Source organism: Herpailurus yagouaroundi, unplaced genomic scaffold (assembly GCF_014898765.1).
Source record: "Herpailurus yagouaroundi ecotype Mexico unplaced genomic scaffold, PumYag 188, whole genome shotgun sequence".
In the NCBI taxonomy this organism is placed as follows: Eukaryota; Metazoa; Chordata; class Mammalia; order Carnivora; family Felidae; genus Herpailurus; species Herpailurus yagouaroundi.
Genome location: NW_024412419.1, coordinates 27,650,782 through 27,674,748, shown reverse-complemented (window position 1 = coordinate 27,674,748; position 23,967 = coordinate 27,650,782). Strand labels below are relative to the sequence as shown.

Genomic DNA, 23,967 nt, shown 5'->3' with positions numbered 1-23,967 from the left:
ATTTCAGCTCAGGTCATGATCTCATGTTACCTAAGATCAAGCCCCGCATCAGGCCCTGTGCTAACAGCGTGGAGCCTGCTTGGGATTCTTCTCTCTCTGTCTCTCTCAAAACTAAACAAATAAACATTTTAAAAATATTTTTTAAAAGAGTAGAATATTAATTGCTACTTGGGGCAGAAAATTTGGGCTGCTTTGGAAGAGAGCAACATAATTATTTCCTATAGAGGGTCCTACATTTCCCTTAGAATCACTGAACAAATATGATTATTTTAAAGAGTATAGTTCTCTTGGGGACACCTGGGTGGCTTAGCTGGGTAAGCGACTTCAGCTCAGGTCATGATCTCACAGTTCATGGGTTCCAGTCCCGCACTGGGCTCTGTGCTGACAGCTCAGAGCCTGGAGCCTGTTTCAGATGCTGTGTCTCCCTCTCTCTCTGCCCCTCCCCGGTTCATGCTCTGTCTCTCTCTGTCTCAAAAATAAATAAACATTAAAAATTTTTTTAATAAATAAAGAGTATATTTCTCTCTCACTATCAAAGAGGACCTTTCTAATTCTTTCCAATACTCACTTCTCCCCCAAATGGTCTTATTTCAAATGATCCTTTAATGACATCATGGAAAGACCAAATTATAATGACAGGTTCAGTCTATTTCAATTAATCTTTTCACTCTATGTGCCTTTAAGAGAAAATACCAGGGGTGCCTGGGTGGCTCAGTTGGGTAAGTGTCCAACTTCGGCTCAGGTCATGATCTCACTCTCTGGGAGTTGGAGCCCCGCATCAGGCTCTGTGCCGACAGCTCAGAGCCTGGAGGCTGCTTTGGATTCTGTGTCTCCCTCCCTCTCTGTCCCTTCCCCACTGGCACTCTGTCTGTCTCTCTCTCAAAAGTAAAAAACATAAGAAAAATTTTTTAAAAAAAGAAGAGAAAATACCATGTGCACAAAGATGATCCAAGGGTTTAATTGATTTTCATCTTCATAAAATCGTGTGTGTGTGTGTGTGTGTGTGTGTGTGTGTGTGTGTGTGTGTCTTTAGGGGATAGGGTCAGAAACCAGAATAAAACTATAGCTGGGCAGTAAGATATCGCAATAGCTTACTGCTTGTAAGTAGAAATCCAAGTTACACTAAGACAACTGATACCAAGAACTAAAGGGAAGGTTTTTGAGACTGGCTCCCATTGAGGTTCAGGGAAGCTCTCTGTTCACGCAAAATAAGGGCCAAATCCTGAAAGATAGCTACAGGGGAAAAAAGGCATTCTAAGGGAATAGTGTTAATCTAAAGCCATTCTGTGACTAAGATGTTTCCTTTTGTAGTTATATCTTTCAAGAGCATTATCAGATTCTTAAAACCATCAGTACAAATAGTCTGCATAAATTATCCAGCAATTTCTGAAATTAAACACCAAGAATGTGTAATGATCATATGTACAAAGAGCAACATATTCCTAAGTGCCTATTAATATGCATGCGTATTGCATTCATCAAGTATATATTTATTTGTTTATAAATTCCTATTGAATGGGGCACTTTATGAACAAATATTGAAAAGGGACAAAAATAATTTTTTAAGGCTTCTCTTTTCTCATCAGCATCTGTGATTTAGTGACAAAGGAACAGCTTAGATGTGAGAGTAGAAAGAAAGGCATCTGTATTACGGGAATGAGTGTGGGCTCTATTCCCATGAAGGATGCAGTTCCTTTATACGGTATTTTAGTTACACTCAGCCCACTTCAGAAGTCCCACCTTAACTGTGTGCTTCACAAGACTGTGTAATTCACAAGACATCTTGGAGATGGGGCCACAGGTGTGTGGGTTGATAGGGGTGGTTTGCTTGCTCTTGCAACAAACTATATAATTCCAGTCTGGGATCTCCAAAACTCCATGGATCCCCCCCACCCAGCCAAAAACATTAACTCTTCAACTGCCAGTGGCCAAAGACCCAAGTTATCCATGACACCAAGAGTTTCTGTGGTTCCATCAGTCAAATTTGATTCCTGCCCCAATTATCACATTAAAAAATGTTAGCAACATTACATTTATTTACCTTTGCATTTGTATCCTTGCTTGATTATGCCCCAGAGCTGTAACAAAAGACAAAAGAATGTCAGAGAATCTGAATTAAAATCGGGGTGGGGGGGGTGGGAAAGAAGACCAGAAGAAGGAAGTCCTGGGAGGCATGATGTTCGGTGGCGCACAAACAGGATGTAGCAGATCCTGACACCCTTCCTGTCAGATAGAAGAACCAGCTCCTAGCTCACTCCAGCTGGGGGCTGGGGCGATAACAGTTTTGCTTCCCTTTTCTTTCTGAAAGCCAAATGGGAGCTGGGATGGGAAACTGATGTTGGTACAATTATTGGACTTTGGTATAAAGCGCTCTCAGCAAAATTCCACGGGGAGGCTGTCACTGTGTCTGGAAGCCCCCAGCTCCCCCTGCCTTCTTTTTCATCGCAGTAGCTCCTCTTGGCACGCCCCCTGGGAAATTAAGCAACCTACGCAGTGCGTATCCCACTAAAGCATTTGCACTGTGCAACGTTCTTTTCCAAGTACCATTGGTACCTTAAAAGAATACAGAAAAGGAAAAGATCTATTTGTTCGTGTATTCGTTCTCGGCCTGCTCAGTGTTTGGTCTGTGCCAAGGCTGTGGGAGATGCAGAATAATGTTCAGATTCTGCCAATCAAGTAGGAAGGAGGATGTAGGAAGTGACAAGTGTCTCAGGAGAGATGTGAGGGCCTCCAGTGTAAGGAGGGGGTGGTCACCCAGGTCGTTCAGGGGATCATCCTGGTGGTGGTGTGTCCACCCCCCTGATACACCACATTCTTTCCTGTGCCTCCCACGGCATCGGACGTGCGGCCGAGGGACACAGGAACATCGGTATTGTTTTGTTCAATTCAGCAGGTTTCGCTCAAGCTGGAAAAACTCACTTTTAACCTTGTAGTGGTTAGGTTAGGTGACTGATACCTATTTAATAAAATGATTTTGAAAGAAACAGGGCCAGGGGCTTACTGGTGCTGATGAGGGCATCACTTACAGGTATTATAGGGGAACAATGCCCTGAGTGTGGACATCATGTCACCTATGAGAAGAATAGATAGCTGCCAATGTGCAGTGACTCAGGGCATCAGGAAGACTGATTCTCACCCCCTTTCTGAGAAGGAAATTCCACCAGTGGAGAGCGATTCCTTTGAGTCTTAAAAGTTATTGGGTCCTTCAGAATATATTATTAAGATTCAAATGTGCCCTGGGATAGGAAGGATTCTTAAGACAACTAACTGGAAGCAAGGCCTCAGGTGCCTGGGATGATTGGACTATGACATCATGTCAGAGCTACAGGGATCTTAAAGATAATCTAGTTTGTGTCTCTTCCATAAAAGGTGACTGGGATGATCCAGAAATTTTAAATAATTTGCAAGGTCCCAGACATGGAGAATTTGCAGTGATAAGAAATTTTTCCTCCCCAAGACCTTGATGATGATAATAATAATAATCCTGACAGCTACCATTTATGGAACTTTTGCTGTGCAAAAGACACAGTTTTGAGCTTTTTATATGTATTAACTCATGTAACATTATACATATATAGACTGGGCTAGCAAGAGGTGAAGTCACTTGGCAAGGTCTTGTCACTAATAAGTAGAGAAAGAAGACTGTGTCACATGAGGGAAAGACAGGAAGCCACTGCTCCTGGGAGTTTTGTGTGTGAGCAAAAGCCACTGATCTAGGACAAGAAAGGATAAGATTTAAGAAGAAGCATTCTAATATCCAGATATGGCACATTATTAGCATAGCTGCAGGAACTGCTGGAAAAAATAAAGTGAACCATGAGTCCTATCAGGAGGGCAAATCAGAGCATCACTTGCTAATGCTTCCTTAATAACTAGCAGACAACACAAGGCAGGAAGAGGCTCTGGGTCAGGTGCCAGACAAGGACAGGAGACAGTGACCTCATGTAGATGGGCGTAGAGCAATATTTCCCACAGTCCTTTGATTTCGGACCTTAGGTTGCCGTAAGATTTGGAGAGACTATGGAACCAGTGGAACATGATGGCTGAATGAAGCTAACAAAACTGAGCTCTGGCATCTGGACAAAAGAGTAATAGGCATGCTGGCTGCAGGGCCATCTCGTCCTAGAGGATCACATTTTCATCTTCTACAACTTGGGTATCAACTAGACTTTCAGAGCCCACGAGTCTTTGTTCAATACTAAGGCCAAAGCTGCCTTTAGATGACAAGGAATTATCAAATGTGGGGAAAAGAAGTGAACCAGCTTCCTTTGTGCAGTGGCATAGGCAAAGCCCAGGATTCAGAGTCAAAACACCGGTGTTTGAATCCTGGCTCTGGTAATTACTGGCTGTGTGATCCTGGGAAAGTGGACTTATCCTCTCTGGACCTCTCTGTCTTGATAGGCAAATGGGGAGAATAAAATGTCCTTGTCATGAACTAGTTACAAGGATCAATTATACTAACGTCTATGGAAGTATTTCATTACTGTCAAGTGCCAAATAAACGTTACTTATTATTACAACCATCTTCCTTCCAAAAAGATTTTTTTTTTTTTTTACTTTTTGAGTTATGAATTATTGAGCCATGCCATGATGGATGTCTGGTGACTGCTACCACATGAAACAAGAACTGGGAGGAACTGGTGAAGATAAATACTCCCCTTAATTGCACCTGTTACGAGTATTAGTGACGAATGCCAAGGCTCATTGGGCAGAACCTTTCCCTGGCAGGGATTAACAGACAAACTGCTCTCTTGAGTTAACAAGCCTCTCCATCCTCCCCTGATGCCAGCCTTACAATCCTAGAAAGAACATAGTGAAACCTGCAGATATTGCTTTTGTTTTAAACTTAATTTTTTAATTTCAGGGAGCCATCATACTTTACTTCTGATCTAAAGCACACAATGGATTCTGTTGGTGTATTATTTTCCGACACTCTCAGGATGCTGTACAAATAACTACACACAAGAGAAATAATGGAAAACAGACTTACAAATCCTGCACAGTGTTCACAGAAGGTTGGCTTGAGATAGGTCATCTCCTGAAAATTATGGACAAATCCTGGTCCCATTTTACAGTGTAATTGGGACTTAGCTCGCAGGAAGTAAGCCATCATTTCATCTTTACTAATTAGGCCATCCCTGTAAAGAGAATCAAAAAAGGGAGCGATCTTTGAAGACCACGTTGCTAAGTGGCTGACACACTTTAATCACCCAACCTCCCAAACCTTTGTGGCCAAAAGCAGGTGGGCAGTGTTTACTTTTCTGTTCTATTTGAAAGGAGGGGACCTCGAAAGACAGCATTCAGTGCCAGAGGCTTTCAGAATAAGAAGATGTGTGTGTGTGTGTGTGTGTGTGTGTGTGTGTGTGTGTGTATGTGTGTGTCCTGTGTGTCGTAGCACAGAAAGTCTCCTTCATTACCAAATAGTAGCTTCAGAAGGACATCTCTTTTCTAGCCCTAACCTAACAACAGGGTGTGCAAGAATCAGGCTGCTGGAGAAAGGCAGAAAACTGTAATGACTGGGCCCACCAGTCTCAAATTCATTCAGCCTGCTGTCATCCAGGCCACTGCCAGTGGTGGTAATCTTTCATTCAGGTCTTATTGGCTTACAGACCACTTACCAGAGGGATTCTTCCATATCTTCACAGTCAGTGGCACCCACCCACACATAATCAGACTTCTTGTTTACCAAGATCAAATCCACCTGATAAGAGGTGATCTTCATGCTGCCTTCTCACCACACCAGCACACGCTGGAGACCACACCCTTCTGTGCCAATTCAGAATTCCTTTGTATCTCATCTGTCCTCTCTTGGGTCCTCCTGGTCTGAGGAAGTCATGCTCCCATCCCCCACTCTCCAGCCTCCCAAGACACAGCTCCTTCTGGGTTCTGCTCAGTCTCTTCACCCACTCCTTCCTCTGTGTACAAACACACTCGTGACTTCCTCTCTTGGAAAACGACTTTCCTCAACATCTCTTCCAACTCCAGCACCTATCTTTCCCTTTCCCTTTCTTCCTCCCAAGCTTTTCAAAAAGAATGTTCATTACAGGTTTTTCTTTTTTTTTTTTCTCATTTCCTTTGATTACTCCTCACTCCATATAACCAGGCTTCTCACCCTACCTCTCTGTTGAAACTGTCACAAGGACATCCTCAGTGGCCTTTTCTCACTCCTTGATGTTGCTGACCTCCTGGCTGCACATGACTTGGGGACAGGGTTTTTCCTTTTTTGACACTCTCTCTTCCATGTGACCCTGTGATTCTACGTAGCCAGTTTCTCTCCTTCCTCCCATGCTTCTCCTGAGGGATCTACTTCTTTCTTTCAGCTGCATGTAGGGAGAAGAGCCCCTGAAGCTACATTCCTTAGGGCCCAAGCTCATCTTTCTTTAAACTTTGAATTTGCTCCCACACCCAGGACTCCAGCTCACAAGGCTGGGCTGAAGACCTAGCAGTCTATGTCTCCAAAACTGTTCTCCTGAATCTTGGTACCACATCTAGAGCTTGCTAGAATCTCTTTCTTCCTGGATGGTCTACTGGCCTCGCAAAATCAACATATCTAAAGAAGAAATCATATACAGTATGAATATTTCAAACCTGCATTTTTAGGGAAAATTTTTTTTATATCTTTATATTTATATACAAAGATATTTTATATCTTTGTATTGTATTTATATCTTTGCTGGCACAGTGTAAGGTCCATCTAAAGAATCAGCTGAAAAAACAAAAAGAAATGAAGAGTAGGAAGTGATTTTAAATTCATGCCCTACTGAATTTAGGTTACACATCACTGACAGAAACATACTAAGGGAGGTGGGCAGTTAGCAGGTAACTTAAATTTAATTTTGTAAAAGAAGTTTATTTCTAATAATTTAACTTATTTTAAAGGATTCCTTGTTCTAGATATACAATGAAGATGAATTAAAGTTTTAAGATGTTTATGATACAGTACCAAGGAAAGCCTTAGTGTACTGAATTACCTACAGATTTAATTAAAAAAAAAACAACTTCACACACCAACAAAATTATTATAGAATTTTAAAGTGATATAATTTGGACATTCCACCAGTATAAAATCTAGCATCTCATTATAGATGATTTTTAAACTAAGAACTAATCTCACATAATTAAAAATGAAGCAATTGGGGAGCCTGGGTGGCTCAGTCACTTGGGCAGCTGACTTCGGCTCAGGTCATGATCTCACAGCTCATGAGTTAGAGCCCCGCATCTGGCTCTGTGCTGACAACTCAGAGCCTGGTGCCTGCTTCAGATTCTGTGTCTCCCTCTCTCTCTGCTCATCCCCTGCTTGCTCTCTCTCTCTGTCAAAAATAAATAAACATTAAAAAAATTTTTTTTAATGAAGCAATCAAATTACTAATGTCAGTGTTTCTCTGCAATATATATTTCATATTATTAGTTTCCAGTGAGCTGGATATTAGCTTCCAAAGTCATCTACTTTTCCAGGAATCATTTGAAGCTCAATAGAAATACATTTTTACTTCATTGACCAAAATAACTTTTGAGCTAGTGGAGAGAAAAACAAAGCAAGGACCCTTCTTGGCTATCTGCAGACATCACCTGCTCTTCTGAAAGCTGTAAGTAATTTAAAATAATTTTCCTTTTTTAGTTTTAGTATTGCCCTCAGGTCCATTGATGCTGAGGACTCTACCAGCCTAGATGTAACTATATTTCTCCTCCATTTTTTCTTGATGGAGGTTTTGGGGTTGATGAAATAGCTAAGTAGAAGTAATATGGAGAGTTGGGCTCATTTGCAAATGGGCACTTACACTCAACACTGATGATGTAGCCTGCCCTATAATCTCATCCAGCCAGTCAGGTTTGTGAACACCAAGAAAAAAATCAGTGAAACATTACACTTGTTTCATCAACACACTAGGATTGAAGCTGTCAAGATGCAAATTAAAGGTATCTCTGGGATACCTGTGTGGCTCAATCAGTTAGCTTCTGGCTGTTCATGTCAGTTCAGGTCACGATCTCATGGTTTGTGAGTTCAAGCCCCACATCAGGCTCTGTGCTGACAGTGCAGAGCCTGCTTGGGATTCTCTCTCTCTCTCCCCGTCCCCTGCTCATGCTCTCTCTCTCTCTCTCTTTCAAAATAAATAAATAAACTTAAAAAAAAATAAAAAATAAAGGTATCCCTGTTCTCCTCTGACACTAATTTTCTGTTTCAGGATAGCTGCATTAAAACATAACAAAATTAAAACTTACTGATCTTTGTCCAGGACACAGAAGGAATCCAAAAAGGGAAAATTGGCAGCTATACTTTCAAAGTCCTCTTGGGAGATGTACCCATCATGGTCATGGTCATAGTTTCTAAACACAGACTGCAAAGGAAATACAAATATTTACTGAATAACTGGGTATGAGTCAGGCTCTGAACTTGTTATTGGGAAAGCAGTGATAACTAGTATATTGTTCTATCAAGGAGCTTGGAATCCAGTGGGAAATAATGAAATCAAGAAGCCTTTATGGTATAACAAGATAAGTGCAATGCTGAGGATAAAAATAGGCTGCTGTGGGGGAATTTTAAGGGAGATTTTAAAAGGTTTCCTGGAGGGGCACCTGGGTGGCTGAGTCGCTTAAGTGTCCAACTTTGGCTTGGGTCAAAATCTCACGGTTCCTGAGTTTGAGCCCCACATTGGGTTCACTGCTGTCAGCCTTTCAGTGAAGAGTCTACTTTGGATCCTCTGTCCCCCTCTCTCTGCCCCTCCCTTACCTGCACTCTCCCAAAAATAAATAAATATTTAAAAAAAAACATTTCCTGGAGAAAGTGAGGTCTAAACTGAGACCTCAGTTTTGGTAAGAGTTAAGTTTGGTGAACTCACAAATGCCAAAACCATAACAATAGACAATGAAGCTTTAAAATGTTAAATTATCTAAAAAAAATTCAAGTATACTTTTTTTTTTTGAGAGAGAAAGGGAGGGAGGGAGGGAGGGAGAGAAAGAGAGAGAGAGAGAGAGAGAGAGAGAGAATGAGCAGGGGAGGGGGAGAGGGAGACGGAGAGAACATTAAGCAGGCTCCAGGAAAAGGGGTTCTATCTCACCATCATGAGATCATGACTTGAGCCAAAATCAAGAGCCAGATACTTAACTGACTGAGCCACCCAGGTACTCCTAAAAAATTCAAATATACTTTTAACGCAATTACAATCAGAATTCCAGTGGCAATTTGTTTTAAGTGAACAAATTGATTCTAAAGTTCAAATTAAAATAAACATGTTGAGAATAGCCTAATATTGTTTAAGATAAGAAGAAATGAGAGAGAACGTGCCCCATCAGAAATCAAATATTCTACAAAGCTACATGAATCAAAACAACATGGTACTACAATTTACTACAGAGAGCAGAGTCCAGAAATAGATCTATGTATATATAGGCATTTAGAGTATCAAAAAGTACCTTCTCAAATCCACAGAGAAATTAAAGATTATCCAGTAAGTGCTGTTGAGTTAAGTGGCTAATCATCTTACAAAATCAAATGCCCAAAACTAAATTCTAGATTCATTAAATATTTTCATGTCAAAAATAAAGCTATAGGGATGCCTGGGTGGTTAAGCATCTGACTTCAACCCAGGTCATGGTCTCATAGTTCATGAGTTTGAGCCCTGCTTTGGGCTCTGTGCTGACAGCTCAGAGCCTGGAGCCTGCTTCAGATTCTATGTCTCCCTCTCTCTCTGCCCCTCCCACACTCATGCTCTGTCTCCCTCTCAAAAATAAACATTAAAACAATTTTAATAATAAGAAAGCTGTAAGAGTATGAAAGATAAATAGATAAAAATAATTTTTATGTTTTGTAATCTCTGAGTGGGAAAGGCCTTCCTTAACATTACATCAAAGTCAGAAGCTGTAAACAATTTAAAAAATTTTTATTTTACAGAGAGAGAGAGAGAGAGAGCCTGAGCAGGGGAGGGGGGCAAAGGGAGAGAGAGAGAATGAGAGAGAGAGAGAGAGAGAGAGAGAGAGAGAGAGAGAGAGAGAGAGAATCTCAAGCAAGCTCCATACTCAGCACAGAGCCCAATGCAGACTTGATCAAATAATCCTGGGATCATGACCTGAGCCAAAATTGAGTCAGATGCTTAACCAACTGAGTCACACAGGCGCCCCTACAAAAATATTTTATTACATAAAATGCAAAATAATTGAATCAAAAAACTCAGCTGACAAATGTAAAGATAAATGTCAGAGAAGATTATTTGCAATATACCTGAGAGCAAAGACACAAAAGGAAAACAGGAGGAGACCTGTTGCAGCTCAGGAGAGCTCAGGAGAAAAGGAGACCACCAAAGTAAAATTACACGTGGCCAATACATTCATGGGAAATGCTCGATTCTGCTAGTAATTACAGAAACACAAACAAAACTTTTTTAAACCTCTCAGATTGGAAAACATTAAAATAATGGGTAATTTCCTAGGGAATGAGAAAATAGGCACTCTCATATTAGTTGATGAAGTAAATAGCCACAATCTTTCTGGAAGACAGTCAGTGCTTACTCTCTGACCCAGCAATTCCACTGATGGGAATCTGTTCTAGGAAAATAATTGAACAATGCTGCTCAAAGACATACGTGGGTGTATGTGTTTATGGGGGAAAAAAGTCATACAAGATAGTTTACAAATTATCAGTGGTTCCCCTTCGAGAGCAGAATTCCCAAGGCCTAAAAGTAAAACTTGTATTCTCCGTATTTTATGAAAAGTTTGCATATTTACAATGATTCTGACTTTCTTTATAATTGAAAAATAAAAGGATTTTTCCATTGCCCTCTGCTAAATTGGGTTTTCCAAAAGGTTTGTTAAGTTCTCCCCAGGAGCAGATGTATGCAAACAGATTATAATGAATCTTTCTCCCTTTTCCCAATGCTTTCTCTCTATTCTATTTGATCCATATTGCCCTATGTTGCAAGCTGCTTCAGGGGTACTTTGGAAGATGAACAAAGTATAAATGAACAGATTACTTAAAAACATGACTGCTTAGAACCCATTGTAAGTTTATTTATAGAAAACTGAATTGTGCAAAATCACAAAATATACAGTCTTTTTGCAAGTCCCAATACCAATACTTACCTACAATCAAAGTTGCTTAAAATTAACTACTTGTACCTACTTTTATAATCTAATATCCATATTTATATCCATATTAAGGGTACAACTCTTTTTGTAGAATAAAATTTAATGTGGAAATACATAATAAAATCCAATCTTTCATTTGATTGAACCAACAGTAGGCAATTTATCCAAATTGGACAAACCTTCCACCATAAAATTGGAACTGGAGAGAAAATAAGAGAGAAGGTAAAAGGGAAGAGAGAGAGAGAGGAAGGGGGAGAGGGAGATACAGACTCCCCTTGTGTAGCAAAGAAAGTCTGTCTGCAGATAATGGAATGAGCATTCAGAGAAAAGCAGAGAAGAGAGTGGAAAAGAAAATAGTTGTGTCTTTTCATTTCCCGGTTCTAGACCTTCCTGAGCTGCAACTCTTGGAGCTGGATTCCTTCCCCACCTTCCCTGGCTCCAAGCTGGGTCTGTTACACAACATCAACACAAGGCCTCCACTGAATCTTATGGCCTTCTCAGACCCTTTCCTCACCCTTTCTGAACTTTCCTTGCTGCCTCACATGCTGCGTAGTAGTTTTCTTCCAATGCATCAGGGTTTCCTTGATGATCCAAGATGTAGAAAATTCTTTCTTTTTCTTTAGGGGTGTGTGTGTGTGTGTGTGTGTGTGTGTGTGTGTGTGTGTGTGTGTGTTTAAAGTAGGCTTCACACCCAGCATGAAGCTCAATGCAGGCCCTAATCTCATGACCCTGAGATCAAGATCCGAGCTGAGATCAAGAGTTGGATGTTTAATCGACTAAGCCACCCAAGCACCCCCTCTTTTTCTTTAAATATCCACCCCCAGCAAAAAGTTTATTTTATCCCAAAGATATGATTCTATTGTATCATACCAATCCATTGAAGCAGATGTTTAATCAGATGTCATAGTTTTTATTGCCAAATCTGTTTCCATTTTCCCCACAATGGTGCTTCTACTCTTCTTTCTACATGAAAACTCTGATAGACACTTTCCCATAATTAAGTAATGTTTCTGACCTAAATAGCTCTGTGCAGGTGTATCACAGACCTCAATATAAACAGCAAGAGAAACTATGCATCCTACAGGATCTTTTCTTACCTTCAGGTCATCAATTTATTGGGCATTTTATTGGAACCCATATAGGTTTTTAATGACTAGATTCTAATCCCCAAACAGTCCCTCAAATTGCAGGGGCAATGATGGAGGCATCAAATGCTGGTGAAAGAAAGTTGGAAGTAGCTGAGGGTATTTGGGTAAATGAGAACAGAATGACAGGAAGGGGAAAAGGGCAATTCTGGGGGAATCTCCCCCATAAGCCAATGCCAGGTAGAGCTCAGTGTCTGCTAAATTGATCCTACCTGCCAGAGGGCTGTTTTCATTGACTTCAGTTGATTCTTGGGCAACTTTAGAATATTCTGGGAAGAGAAAAGGGCCTTCTAGTGCTAACTCTCTACTCTCTCTCAATCACTTACCTCAACTAATTTCCTTATGTGCTTGTTGATGACTGTGGGGTCTGGCTTTGGCATCACTCCTGATGCCCACTCCAGGGGCACCACAGGCTTGGTGGGTGTTGTCGGGGAGGTAGGCTGCTGACAGGGGGGAAAAACACACTTTTCAACTTTATCTTAGACCTTAAGTAATCAGGGGACACTGAGAAAGACATACACATTTTTATGTTAATAATACAGTAAAAACTTACATATGTATCACTTAAATGTTCTGAAAACAAACATCTTTTGTCAATAGAATCTAATCTATAACTAAATACATATTTGGAGAGTGTATTTTGTTTAGCAGTAGTCTAGATTCCATTTTTTTAAGTGGGAAAAAGATACTGTTCTCTCATCCCACTCAAAAATTCTATCCAAGTTCCCCAAATATTACTAAAACATCCTTAAAACCTATATAATAATCCATACAGGTTTTTGTATAATGCAAAATATATAAAACACCTATTATCTAGTTCTTTAATACCTGGTGTTGATAATAAACTAGTAGATGTTTGCAGTAAATGGGCCCATGTGAATGGCCAAGTTTATGTTCTCATGCTGGCATCTCTTTCAATATGCTTAATCGCTTCTCACTATTTGGCTAATTAGATCTTTCTAGCCTCTTTTGTGAATTTGCTTCCTCCATATGTTTTCCCACTTTCCTGCAAGACATTTTCACTAAATAATGTGGCCAAGATGGTAGCAATAATGCATAACGTGTTTACACAACACAGAGGCAAAACACAATCCTATCGGGAGACAAGCCAAGAGTGCAATGTACTTTATTCCTCTCCCCAGGACCTTCATTAAATGTAAATATTTTTGCTGGTGCATACATGCAAATCTGTTTTAACAGGTGTTTATTTGATACTAAATTTGGGACAAACATGTTTGCAAGAGTGACTGTACTAGATTTAAACCCTTTGCAATGTTTTGAGGTGGGTGTTGCTGGTATCCTTTGGGCTACCAACAGGACCAAAAAGTACTTGCCATCTGGATATGATCACCAACACATAGGCTCACTCACACATCATGACTCTTTCTATCAAGCTTTTCATTTTGTTCATCTGATGAAGGATAAAGCCACGGTTCCCAAACTGTATAACGAGGTGTCCATCCAGAACACTGCAGTGGACTCTCAGGGATACCAAAAGATATTTCAAACTCCCAAGGGAAATACAGCAGTACTCAGTATTTGTTAGACACCATGTAAACTACCAGCTTGAAATAGTTTACAGTTCACCCATTAGATCATGCTGTATTTCTTTCAATGGTATCAAATATTTCCAAAGCAAAAAAAAAAAAAAAAAAAAAAATCAATGTGGAACAAGAAAAAAAGGTAGCCATATTCAATCTGATGACAAAATTTAAGATATTGTTTCATGCCCAACAGGCACACACATCCATTAGTAAGTAATTGTGGTTTTTAAAGAATTAAAATATTTTTTTAATTTTTTTAATGTTTATTTATTCTTGAGACAGTGAGGAAGAGACAGAGTGCAAGAAGGGGAGGGGCAGAGAGAGACACATACACACAGAATCTGAAGCGGGCACCAGGCTCTGAGCTATCAGCACAGAGCCCAATGCGGGGCTCCAGCTCATAAACTATGAGATTATGACCTGAGCCAAAGTCAGCCACTTAACTGACTGAGCCACCCAGGTGCCCCTAAAATATTATTTTGATTTCAACATATGTGTATTGTTTTTTAAAGTGGGTTCTAAGTCATTAAAACATTAATATATGTTAAGCTGTTTGGACCTAACTATTCTATACGTGGAATTGTTAGGTATTTCTTTTGACCTAGAGGTAGAGTGAAAAAACTGAGACACCAAATAAAACACAAAGAACTAGTGAGACACGAGTGTGCCCTGTGAAGAGAAAAAGGTTCATGGTGGGACTTTGGTGAGGTCCACCAGCACCAATGGTAAGCACACTGAAGTTACAGGCTCTTGGTACCATCATCCTGACAGGAGCTTGTTCTCCAGTAGCAGCATGTGTCAAACCTAAGCGCAAAACAGGGTGACAAGCCACTTAAGATAAGAGGCAGTAAGGGATTGGGAAATGTGTTTTCATAAATTCATAGGATTTTAGCACTTGGAAGGGACTTTGAAAGATTCTGCTTTACAAAAGATAAAAAGATTTTTCTGTGTTTGATGGAAACATCTTCTGAAATTGGCCAAAATCTATCCTGAAAACAAATGTAAAAGGCACAACTCAGGCAAGTGTACCTTGTTCTTACTAACTTTGCAGAGGCTAGCCTTCATGTCTCCATTTACCTCTGCTGTATCTTCCCACATGGGTCTGTTCTTCAGTGTCCCCAGGAGATGGGCCTATGGTAGGGGAGCTGAAAATGCTGATGGAGCCAGCACACTCACAATTTTAAGAACAGACGTTACCAGGTCAACTCAGACTCAAGTGCACACCCTCCCTGTACCAGAGAACAGCCCTGCCTCTTTGGGGCTGATGCTGCAGAGTCAGAATCCAGGGACAGATTGAAAGTCCAAGTCACTGGCAACATCCCAAGAGTTCAACTGGTAAGGAGGTAAGTCATGAGACCTTTATCAGAAACCTGATCTGAGGATACGAGTCCAAGAGGCAAGTACAGATATGTTTTCCTTGAACATGCAAACCTCATCCTCGCTGCAAATTTCAAATTTACCCAGGTATTCTTTTATGAGTGCAAAACAGATCTAAGATACAGTCCGCTCACTAAAACTAATAATTAGTGTACATTCAGTAATGCAATTTCCTCAATCTTATCATAAAATGTTTCTTTGCTAAGAGTCAGCCATTAATTGAGACACTATCCAATGTGATACTGAAATTCTGAGTTGAGTCGATCATTAGCAGAGAAATTTGTGAATTATGATCAGGGTATTTAAAATTGATTAAACTTTATTTTATGCTGAATGGGATTTTATGTGGAAGAATCTAAAACGCTATTTCACATTAAGATGCATTCTCTTTTGTTGAGGGGGAGGACCTATAGGTAGGCAGGCTCTCAGAGGAGACACAACACATAGATGATAACAAGAAAACAGAGTAATTGGAAATAATGGTCTTCTTTGTTAGCCTCTGATGAAGAAATCATACTCAAACTGTCAGATCTAAGCTGTTCCACTGGCAAAATGGAATACAGATTTTTTAAATTCTTCAGTATTCAGATCACAAAGCATCACTGTAATAGCCAATTACTGTAAATGACAATCAATGGTGTTTGGCACTGATCCTTAGAAAAAATCCACCTACCGATTTAGAATTTCTAGGCTCCAGCACCAGTGACAATTTGTAAATATCATCTTCTGTATGATAGAGGTCCAGAGAGAGCTACAACAAATTAGAAAGGATAAATGATGATGTTGGATCACATTTACTTATTTATCTACATTGCTGAAATATTTTCAAACCAAATGTTGAAGCTCAGGTCTAATAATTTGAGAGAATGCAGAACATTAAAAAGATAGCATGCAGAGGCAGAACATGAAATTTTTAAACCAAACACTTTAGCATGGTCATCAGCATCCTATGTGCTATATCAGATGTGTTTATATCAACAAGAGGCAACATATTTGAGCTATGAAGTAAGATGCCCCCACTCTCAATGCTACAGGAATTGCTCAGAGAGGCAGGATATAAAGCATGAAGGAAGGTTCTGGAGTCAGTTGGGCCTGAGTTCAAGTCCTAAGCCTGCCACTGGTTAGCCTGGCACCTTGAGCCAGTTATATCTTCTCTGACACTCATTTGCCACATCTGTAAAATGGAAATTATCATAAAAATCCCTACTGAATTGAATTTTGATCAAGATCAAATGCAATACTTCATGTGAAGTACTACACACACAACCTGGTACACAGTAAAATGCCAAGAAATGTTATTTGGTGTTGTTGATGTTACTATTATTATGACAGCTGTTACTACTAATATTATTATTATGTGGGGGGGGTGGGAAGGGAGAGTCCACTGCAGAAATGATCAGGACAGAGTCACAGAGGACCTTGTGAACTAGGACCTAACTGGGACTATTCGGACAGAGAAAGAAGGAGAGAAAGATCAGGACAGGCAGGGACAACAACTTAGACCAAGATTGGAGTGCATGAATGAAATCAGTAAAAACTAAAATGCATGGTCCTATTCATCTAAAATAGAAGGCATGAGACTTAAAATCAGCCTGGATGAGTCTCACCCACACCCTTTAATGTTAAGATACCAGATGAATCATGCCATTTCATCAGCAGTGAACATAAACAGGTGCCCTGTCCTTTCTTCGACCATTTGGGATGAAAAATTCTATTTAACATATTTGGCCTAAAAATAAAAATTTAATGTGTATGGGTGTAGAGTGAGGGAGAAGCACAAGAAGGATGAAGTGGGAGAAAACTCAGAGGCAAAAGATGTCTTTCAAGGATTTATCTTGCTTTCTTTTTTTTTTTTTTTTGGAAGAGGGGGGGGGGGGGGGGGGGAGGGAAGGTGAGGGAGAGAAAGGATCTTAAGCAGACTCCAAGCCCAGCACCAAGCCTGACGCGGAGCTCCATTTCATGAACCATGAGATCATGACCTGAGCTGAACTCAAGAGTTGGACACTTCACCAACTGAGCTACCCAGACGCCCCTACAACATTTAAATTAAGGATTGCACACATCAGGTCATATACTGCTTTATCTAGACTTTGTCACCTAAAGATTTTTTCTAAACATAATGAAATTGACTTGACTATAAAACTGCCCCATCATCATTTCAGATCTTGAAAATCCTACCCACAAAGAACAGACACTATATCCATCTTCCATTAAACAGTCATTCCTACCTCCAGGGAGGAGAGGAACCATCCCCTAGTGCCTTTACAAACAAATGCCTTTACAAGGCAGCTCATTATATAAAAGAATTAAGTGAAATGCATGAAAAAGATCTTTTGGTAGAAACACCAGTATAACAATGTCTTATTTGCCAAAACCGTCTTCGCAGATGTAATCACCTTGGGACCTTTCCTCTGAGCTCAACAATAATAAAAATGTGTGATAAGTAGAATGTGACACTGGATCTCTGGGTTAGGGAGGTGACAGGGAGACGTGGGGTCCCTGATGAATGGGAGAAAGCCACTGCTCAGGTACAGCCAATTTTTGTCAGCTTGACAATTGACATATCTTCTCATTTGTCAAGAGAAGCCAGAAATCTGGAGTTTTACATGAAATATCTCAATTTTTAAATCCTGGCAACCAACATAAAATTTTTATGATTCTGTGTAGGCCAAATAAAACGCATCTTGCCAATGGCAGTTGACTGCTATTTTATAAATTCCATGATGGAAAACTCTACCGGCTTCTAAGCCTCACAGAAGCAGGCAGTGCATCCATTGCCATCTTTTCTGCCTCTATAATCCCAGCCACAGTTTGCTGCCTTGCATTGTGAACGTTCCATAGGCAGAAAATCAAGTCACTGTTTCCTTCTGGATTCCTTGTTATCAGGAGTTGATCTGGACTTCGATGAGCATGCCCCTGTCCTACTGATTCGGCCTTTAATAATGAATGGCAGTGGTGCCTGCTGGAAAAAGGATGACAACAGTGCCAGAACATCTGACTAGAAATCCAAATAAACCACACACTGAGTAGGGGAGATGCTCTCTCAAAAGACACAGAACATCCGTGGTAGTTTCATACATCAGATGGACAGATACCAGATCCTATGATGGAAATGTCTTCTCCAAATGTTTGCCCTTAATTTATTAGTGGTGATTTGATCCTGAGCAAGTTATTAGCCTTTGTGGGACTCAGTCTTTTGGTCTTTAAAATGGGAGGCATAAATAATAGCTCCTTCCCAGGACTTCTGTGAAGATTAAATGAGCTAACATGCATTCAGTGGGGTTTGTGTAGCGGGCCATAGAGATGGGCATTGCATGGTTGGCTTCCAGTCAAATGCCACGGTGCTCATCAGTGAATGTATTACTCCTGCCATCTTCTGCTTTCCCAGCCATGATCCTACCTACATGCATTCTCTCATCTCTGGATTTTACAGCCCTGTGCAGAGCAACATGTTTTACTTCCTCCACAATTTTTTTTAAATAATTAGAGGCAACTTGTCAATGGAATCTCAAGAATGCTTGCTTGTGTCTAACATATTTTGAGCTTGGAGAATGGTCTGAATCACTGTTTCATGTTGCTGCATTTACACCCAAGCCTATCAGCAAAGATGGTTGTGGATTTAGTCTGCACATTAAGACCTATGTCGCCCTGACTAGAGAACTGTAAAATAAAACACACTTGGTCATCTCTTATTGACCATTTTTGCAATTCTTCGTCTTCTTCTTCTTCTTCTTTTTTTTGAAACTGTAAAAATACAGGGGGCTTTCCAGTTATTTGCATATACTCAGAATGGTAAAAGTAACTGATAGATCTAAAAATACTATGAAAAGAATCAGATGATTTCGTATACCATAAAGTAAGAAGCATCAGCTTTTAAAGCTTCTGGTTCCAGGATTAGGATCACAGTGGAAAATGCCTTCTCTAGATTGTCCCTGAAAAGAGGAACAATCCAAAATCCACGTGTTTAGTGCTGGGGTCTCCCTTCCTTCATGTGCCCAGGGCTTTTCAGGGGCTAAATTTACAATGATAAAAACGGCACACAGAGTCTCTGACTCATAGATTTTGTTCTGTAATTAATTCCTTCTTTAGCCACCCATGAAGAGGGAAGGAGAGATTACTTAATTTTTACAGATGCAAAATAAAATATATATAAAATAAATAAAATAGATATAAAATAAATCAAACAGAGTAAATGTCCATCACTGAGAGAGAGAGAGAGAGAGAGAGAGAGAGAGAGATACCCCCACCCCAAGCTGGGATTCAGAAGTTCTCCCTTTGCAAGCCTTTTGTCCTTTAGAAGTCTGTTTCTTCCTTTGTAAAATACAAAGGGACAGGGGTGATGTTACACTCTCTACCCTTCCCAGGGTCCCTCACAGGGTGTCTGTGTATATGAAATATATGTGAAAATGCTATGAAAAATGCAATCAGTTATTACAGAAAGTCCCAAGGTTGCTATGCAGCCTACCACATGGAGCAGACATTCCGTAATTGTTGATTTATTTAAGAGCTCTCATTTTCCATCTTTCAGGGCTCTCAATCATGTATTGGCTTTCTCACCTGGAGCCATGTTTAGAGGCAAATAATCACTTCAGGTAAAAACCTGACCTAGAATCTTGGGGAAAAATGAATGGAGACATGCTGCACTTATGGATGCCCTCACAGCTTCTGTCAGTCAAATGGTTCTAATCCTAACACATATCTGCTTTCATGAGATGGCCACTGGGCTCTAGTGAACACCTGATGGGAATCTCCTTTGTCTGCATTGAAGAGATTAATCTGCTTGTGGCCAGGAAGAATGAATGTATATTCCTGGGCAATGAACCTTCTTGTTGGTTGTAGGGAAGGAGGAGGGGTCTTGGCTTTAAATAGCAACTGCCTTGATCGATGTCCATATGTGGGACTGTGCTATCTGAGGAGCCACTGGGCTGGAACCACAGTATCAGATTGACACCAGGCTCCTTATTCTCAAGGGGCCACCAGTCTTTATATCTAGAATCACAGAAGTTTAGAGCTGGAAGAGATCTCACAAATGAGCACAAAATCCCTTATGAAAAGACCAAGGGCAGGTCTAGCTAACAAGGAGACAAAACTAAGTAACTGCACACACAGAGCTAAAAGCTTGATCTCCTGCCCAGGATTCTTGCCACTGTACTACACTAGATAACATTGTTGTCCTAAATACAGTGCTTGGTGGCTTCCATATTTTCTTTTAATACCCAAGAGGGGGTGGGGCGGGGATTGATTGCGTTGTCATCCTTTTTCTTTTTTCTTTCCTTCCCAGGCAGAAAAAAATATATATATCTTAGCCTTTATTTCTAGGGTTCAAATTTTCCATTTGCACCCAAAAATTTCATTCAAAATCTTTTGATACTTCTCTAAATATCTGTCATTATGTTGCTTCATTCATAACTCAAAATTAATTCCCCTACTCCATCATCATCTTTTGTCAGGATGAGAAAATGCCCAAGCGTAGGCACCTGCTCTATGACACTCTCCTCCACGTAGTGAAGGTAGCCTGGACACAGACAGGTGGAACTTCAGCTGGTCTGCAGACATCACCTGTGCCTGTGGCTTTGCTGTCTGATTGGGGCTGCAACTCTGGTCACTTATTCGTGGAAACAGATTTACATGGCAAATGCTTCATAAACGCAGGTGCCTGGATTATTGAGAGGGTTTTTCCCCCCCAGTAGAGAATGTCTGTGTGTTTACTGTTTGTCATACAAACTCAGTCCCAAGAGATTTGTGTTTCTGTGTGTCGGCCACTTCTGCTTTATGCTAAGGTACAGCTGGTATTACTCCATGCACTTCAGGGGTTCTATGCCTTGGTAAACAATCATGTGTTCTAGGAACAGTGTGTGAGAAGGTCTAGGAACCGCTCCTATGCCAGTGCAGTGGTCCCAGAGGATTTAGGCCCTCAGAGCTTCAGAAGGAAATTGTTTTCATTTTCCATGGCCACGAATGGAAAAGAGTCAATTCAGTATTGCAGTCAAGTGTCTGAAGCTTCCGTATTATAAACCCAAACAGGGAAGTTGCTTCTCCATTTGTTAAACAAGGGTGAAAGAATTTGGTTATGCCTCTTCCCCCTGACAAGGCAGCCATCAATGGGGTAGGTTCTCTCCCATACACCTGTTGTGTCTAAAAGCGCCGGGACCTAGAGATCAGCCACGAATGACAAAAAATATGAATGCTAGTTGAATTTCATCTGTCTGACCCACAACATTCCTAAACACAGCATTCAGTTCATCTGTTGAGCTCCTACATATGCCAGGTATCATGAAAGGCAGTGGGGATATGGGATATATATGGCAGGTAAACAGGAAAAAAAAATCTAATACAAAATGATACCTCCCTATGGTTAAGAAAGTATAAAGGTCAAGAGCCACACATGAAGCAGACACTTACTGCTCTGGAGAGGAACAGAGAATGCTCCAGAAAGACAGAAGGTTTTGAATTTGAGCTAGTCACAGGGGTGGATAGGGAAGGGATTTTCCAAGAAAGTGCAAAGGCCAGGAAGCAGAAGGCAGCAGTTCGTGGTGGAAAGCCCAGTGTTCCTCAAAGGCAAGTGTGATGTGGCATCAGGTGATGACAACCCAGGATACATAGACAACAAGTCTAGAAGGGCCTCAAAGGCCAGGCTGGCAAGGGGAGGGTGGCAGTGGGGACAGGGAGATCATGGAGGAGGACCAGGTATTATCCCAGGCTTCAGTTATGCTGTGCGGGAGGGCAAAGGGAAATGGATAAGGTGAGGCCACGTAGAAGGTGGTGATGAGCTAGACTGGTGTGACGAAGGAGAGTGAGGGGCTGAGGGTGGAGGGCCTCTCCAAGAGCTCTAGGAGCAGAGCTATAGGGGTGGTACCTAGGCTCCTCAGGACAAAGGAAAATTTCTCTGTCCCGTGATTATAGTCTCAGCTCATGCCGGATATGGGGCTGGGCTCCCATCCCCTCACCCACCCTTTCAGATCCTGCCCCATCTACCAGCCCTGCATGCAACCTCGTTAATGACCTTCAAGGACTTTCCCGCATCCCCTGGGAATTGAGAAGAGCTCTCAGCACAAACTCCTGTCCCCTCAACTCACCGTGAGCAGGTTGATCAAATCCATGTTGGGTTCTAAGTGGTGGGAGGCATTCTGCAGAGACACCAGTTCGCTGAGGGTAACGGAGAGCTGGTGCATTTTTACAATGTTAACTTTGTTGTCCTCCATCCAGTCTGGGAAAATGACATGGACTGCTATCAAGTCTTTCAAGTGGACGCCAAGGATGGGAATCTTGAAGCCCTCGCAGTCGGCAAAGGCCTTGCGGTAATTGCAGTAATTGCCGTTGGAGGAGACCAGCTCTGTCATTTCGTTCCAGTTCTGGAACAGATGGAAAAGTAGGATTTTCAAACAGTCTTCCCTCCTACCCACCCCCAGGCCCTGCCGTGTGTGGCTAGGAAATTCCTCAGCCACTGAGAGAAGTATCAATTGCACGAACACTGATGCAGGGAAATTATTAACCTAGAAAAAGAAAATTAGAAAAATGTCCTGGGCCTGGCTATATGAGCTAGACAGTGTGTTCTATTCTACTGCAAAACAGAAACTGCCTGCACCTCTGCCTACCTACTAGGGCTGGTAGGGTGTTAAAAAGCATCAATCATCTAGAAGTATTTGGCAATTCATGGAAATACTACAGTCCACAAACATAAGCATGTATTGTATTAAAATACAGTATGTAGTATAGTACAGTTGTTGTTCTAAGAAAGTTGCATTCAAGATATTACTTAAAGGTTAACCTGGAATGGGATGGGGTAGGAAAAGCCACACCGAGGTATGAGATAGCTGTGGTTTGGGACTCTGCCACTAACTAGACAGGTGACCTTTGGCAAGTAACTTCATTTTGAGGGGCCTCAGTTTCCTTTTTTGTAAGAAAGAAGATTTCAAATAATTTTTGAAGATCCACTGGTGGTTCCAAGCCTCTAAGAGCCTCCACTGAATTCTTACTCATCACAATGTGTAAAATGTGTTTTGCTCTTTACTTGAAATTCAGTATGAAGCTCAAGGAAAATAAGACACTTACATAATGAACCCCAGTATGCTTAGAACGAGTGATCTGTTTTAGGTCAGAGAGCAACACTTCTTGGCTTACAACCTCCTGTTTACCACTGGTTGCCTAAGAGCAACCAGACCTTCCTCAATTTTGATCAGTCTACAACTTTCTGAAAGCAGCCCTGTGACTCAGATGGAGCTGTCTCCATTCCTAGGCCCAAGTTTGGGTTCTGATTTACCATCATTATAATTCCATCCCTCTTTTTGTGATTGGTTCAAGAACACAGAGGTAAGGCAATCGGTACATTATATTCTTCTAGCAATTGTTATTGGTCCAGGGGTGAAAATGTGACCTGAGATGGTCCAATCTGCCTAAAAACAACGTCTTTCATTCCATGGGGGCAGGGCTGAAGGCGGAAGTTTTCCCTGTCTCCGACTTGCAGACAGCCCAATCAGGAGAAAGGCCGGTCTAAGGAAACAAACAACTGATACTGAAAGGTAGGCAGAACTACTGAGCCAGAGCTCTAATCAGATTATGCCTGGAGTTGGCCCTGCTTTTTGTACTTCCAGGTATGTGAGATGACCCATTGCCTTACTGTCTAAGCAATTTCAAGATTTTTAAACTTACAGCTGAAAGTGTCCTTACTGATACAGCACACTACATGCTTACAAAGAAATCTTTTCCTAAAGATGAAATGTTCTTTTTCACTGACAAAGGAAAAATATTATTATTGTGGTCTGGAAACAAATATGGCAGAAAAAGCTCAGTTTAAAAAGACAAAGATCATTGTTTTATATATA

At 41.0% G+C, this 23,967-nt stretch overlaps 1 protein-coding gene across 10 annotated transcripts in view; it reads right to left on the bottom strand.

The window, feature by feature from the left end:
* The window catches only part of RASGRP3 (RAS guanyl releasing protein 3), a 105,912-nt gene that overhangs the window by 8,113 nt on the left and 73,832 nt on the right, over window positions 1–23,967 (bottom strand). For 9 of the 10 annotated variants that reach the window (XM_040496487.1, XM_040496488.1, XM_040496491.1 and 6 more), the window contains 6 exons: window positions 22,222–22,497; window positions 15,819–15,896; window positions 12,551–12,667; window positions 8,221–8,336; window positions 4,991–5,138; window positions 2,042–2,078 (listed from right to left, as the gene is read on the bottom strand). In XM_040496487.1, coding sequence (XP_040352421.1) covers window positions 2,042–2,078; window positions 4,991–5,138; window positions 8,221–8,336; window positions 12,551–12,667; window positions 15,819–15,896; window positions 22,222–22,497 — 772 coding nt within the window. The remainder of the gene's footprint in view (window positions 1–2,041; window positions 2,079–4,990; window positions 5,139–8,220; window positions 8,337–12,550; window positions 12,668–15,818; window positions 15,897–22,221; window positions 22,498–23,967) is intronic. The other variant, XM_040496493.1, reaches the window with a different exon arrangement.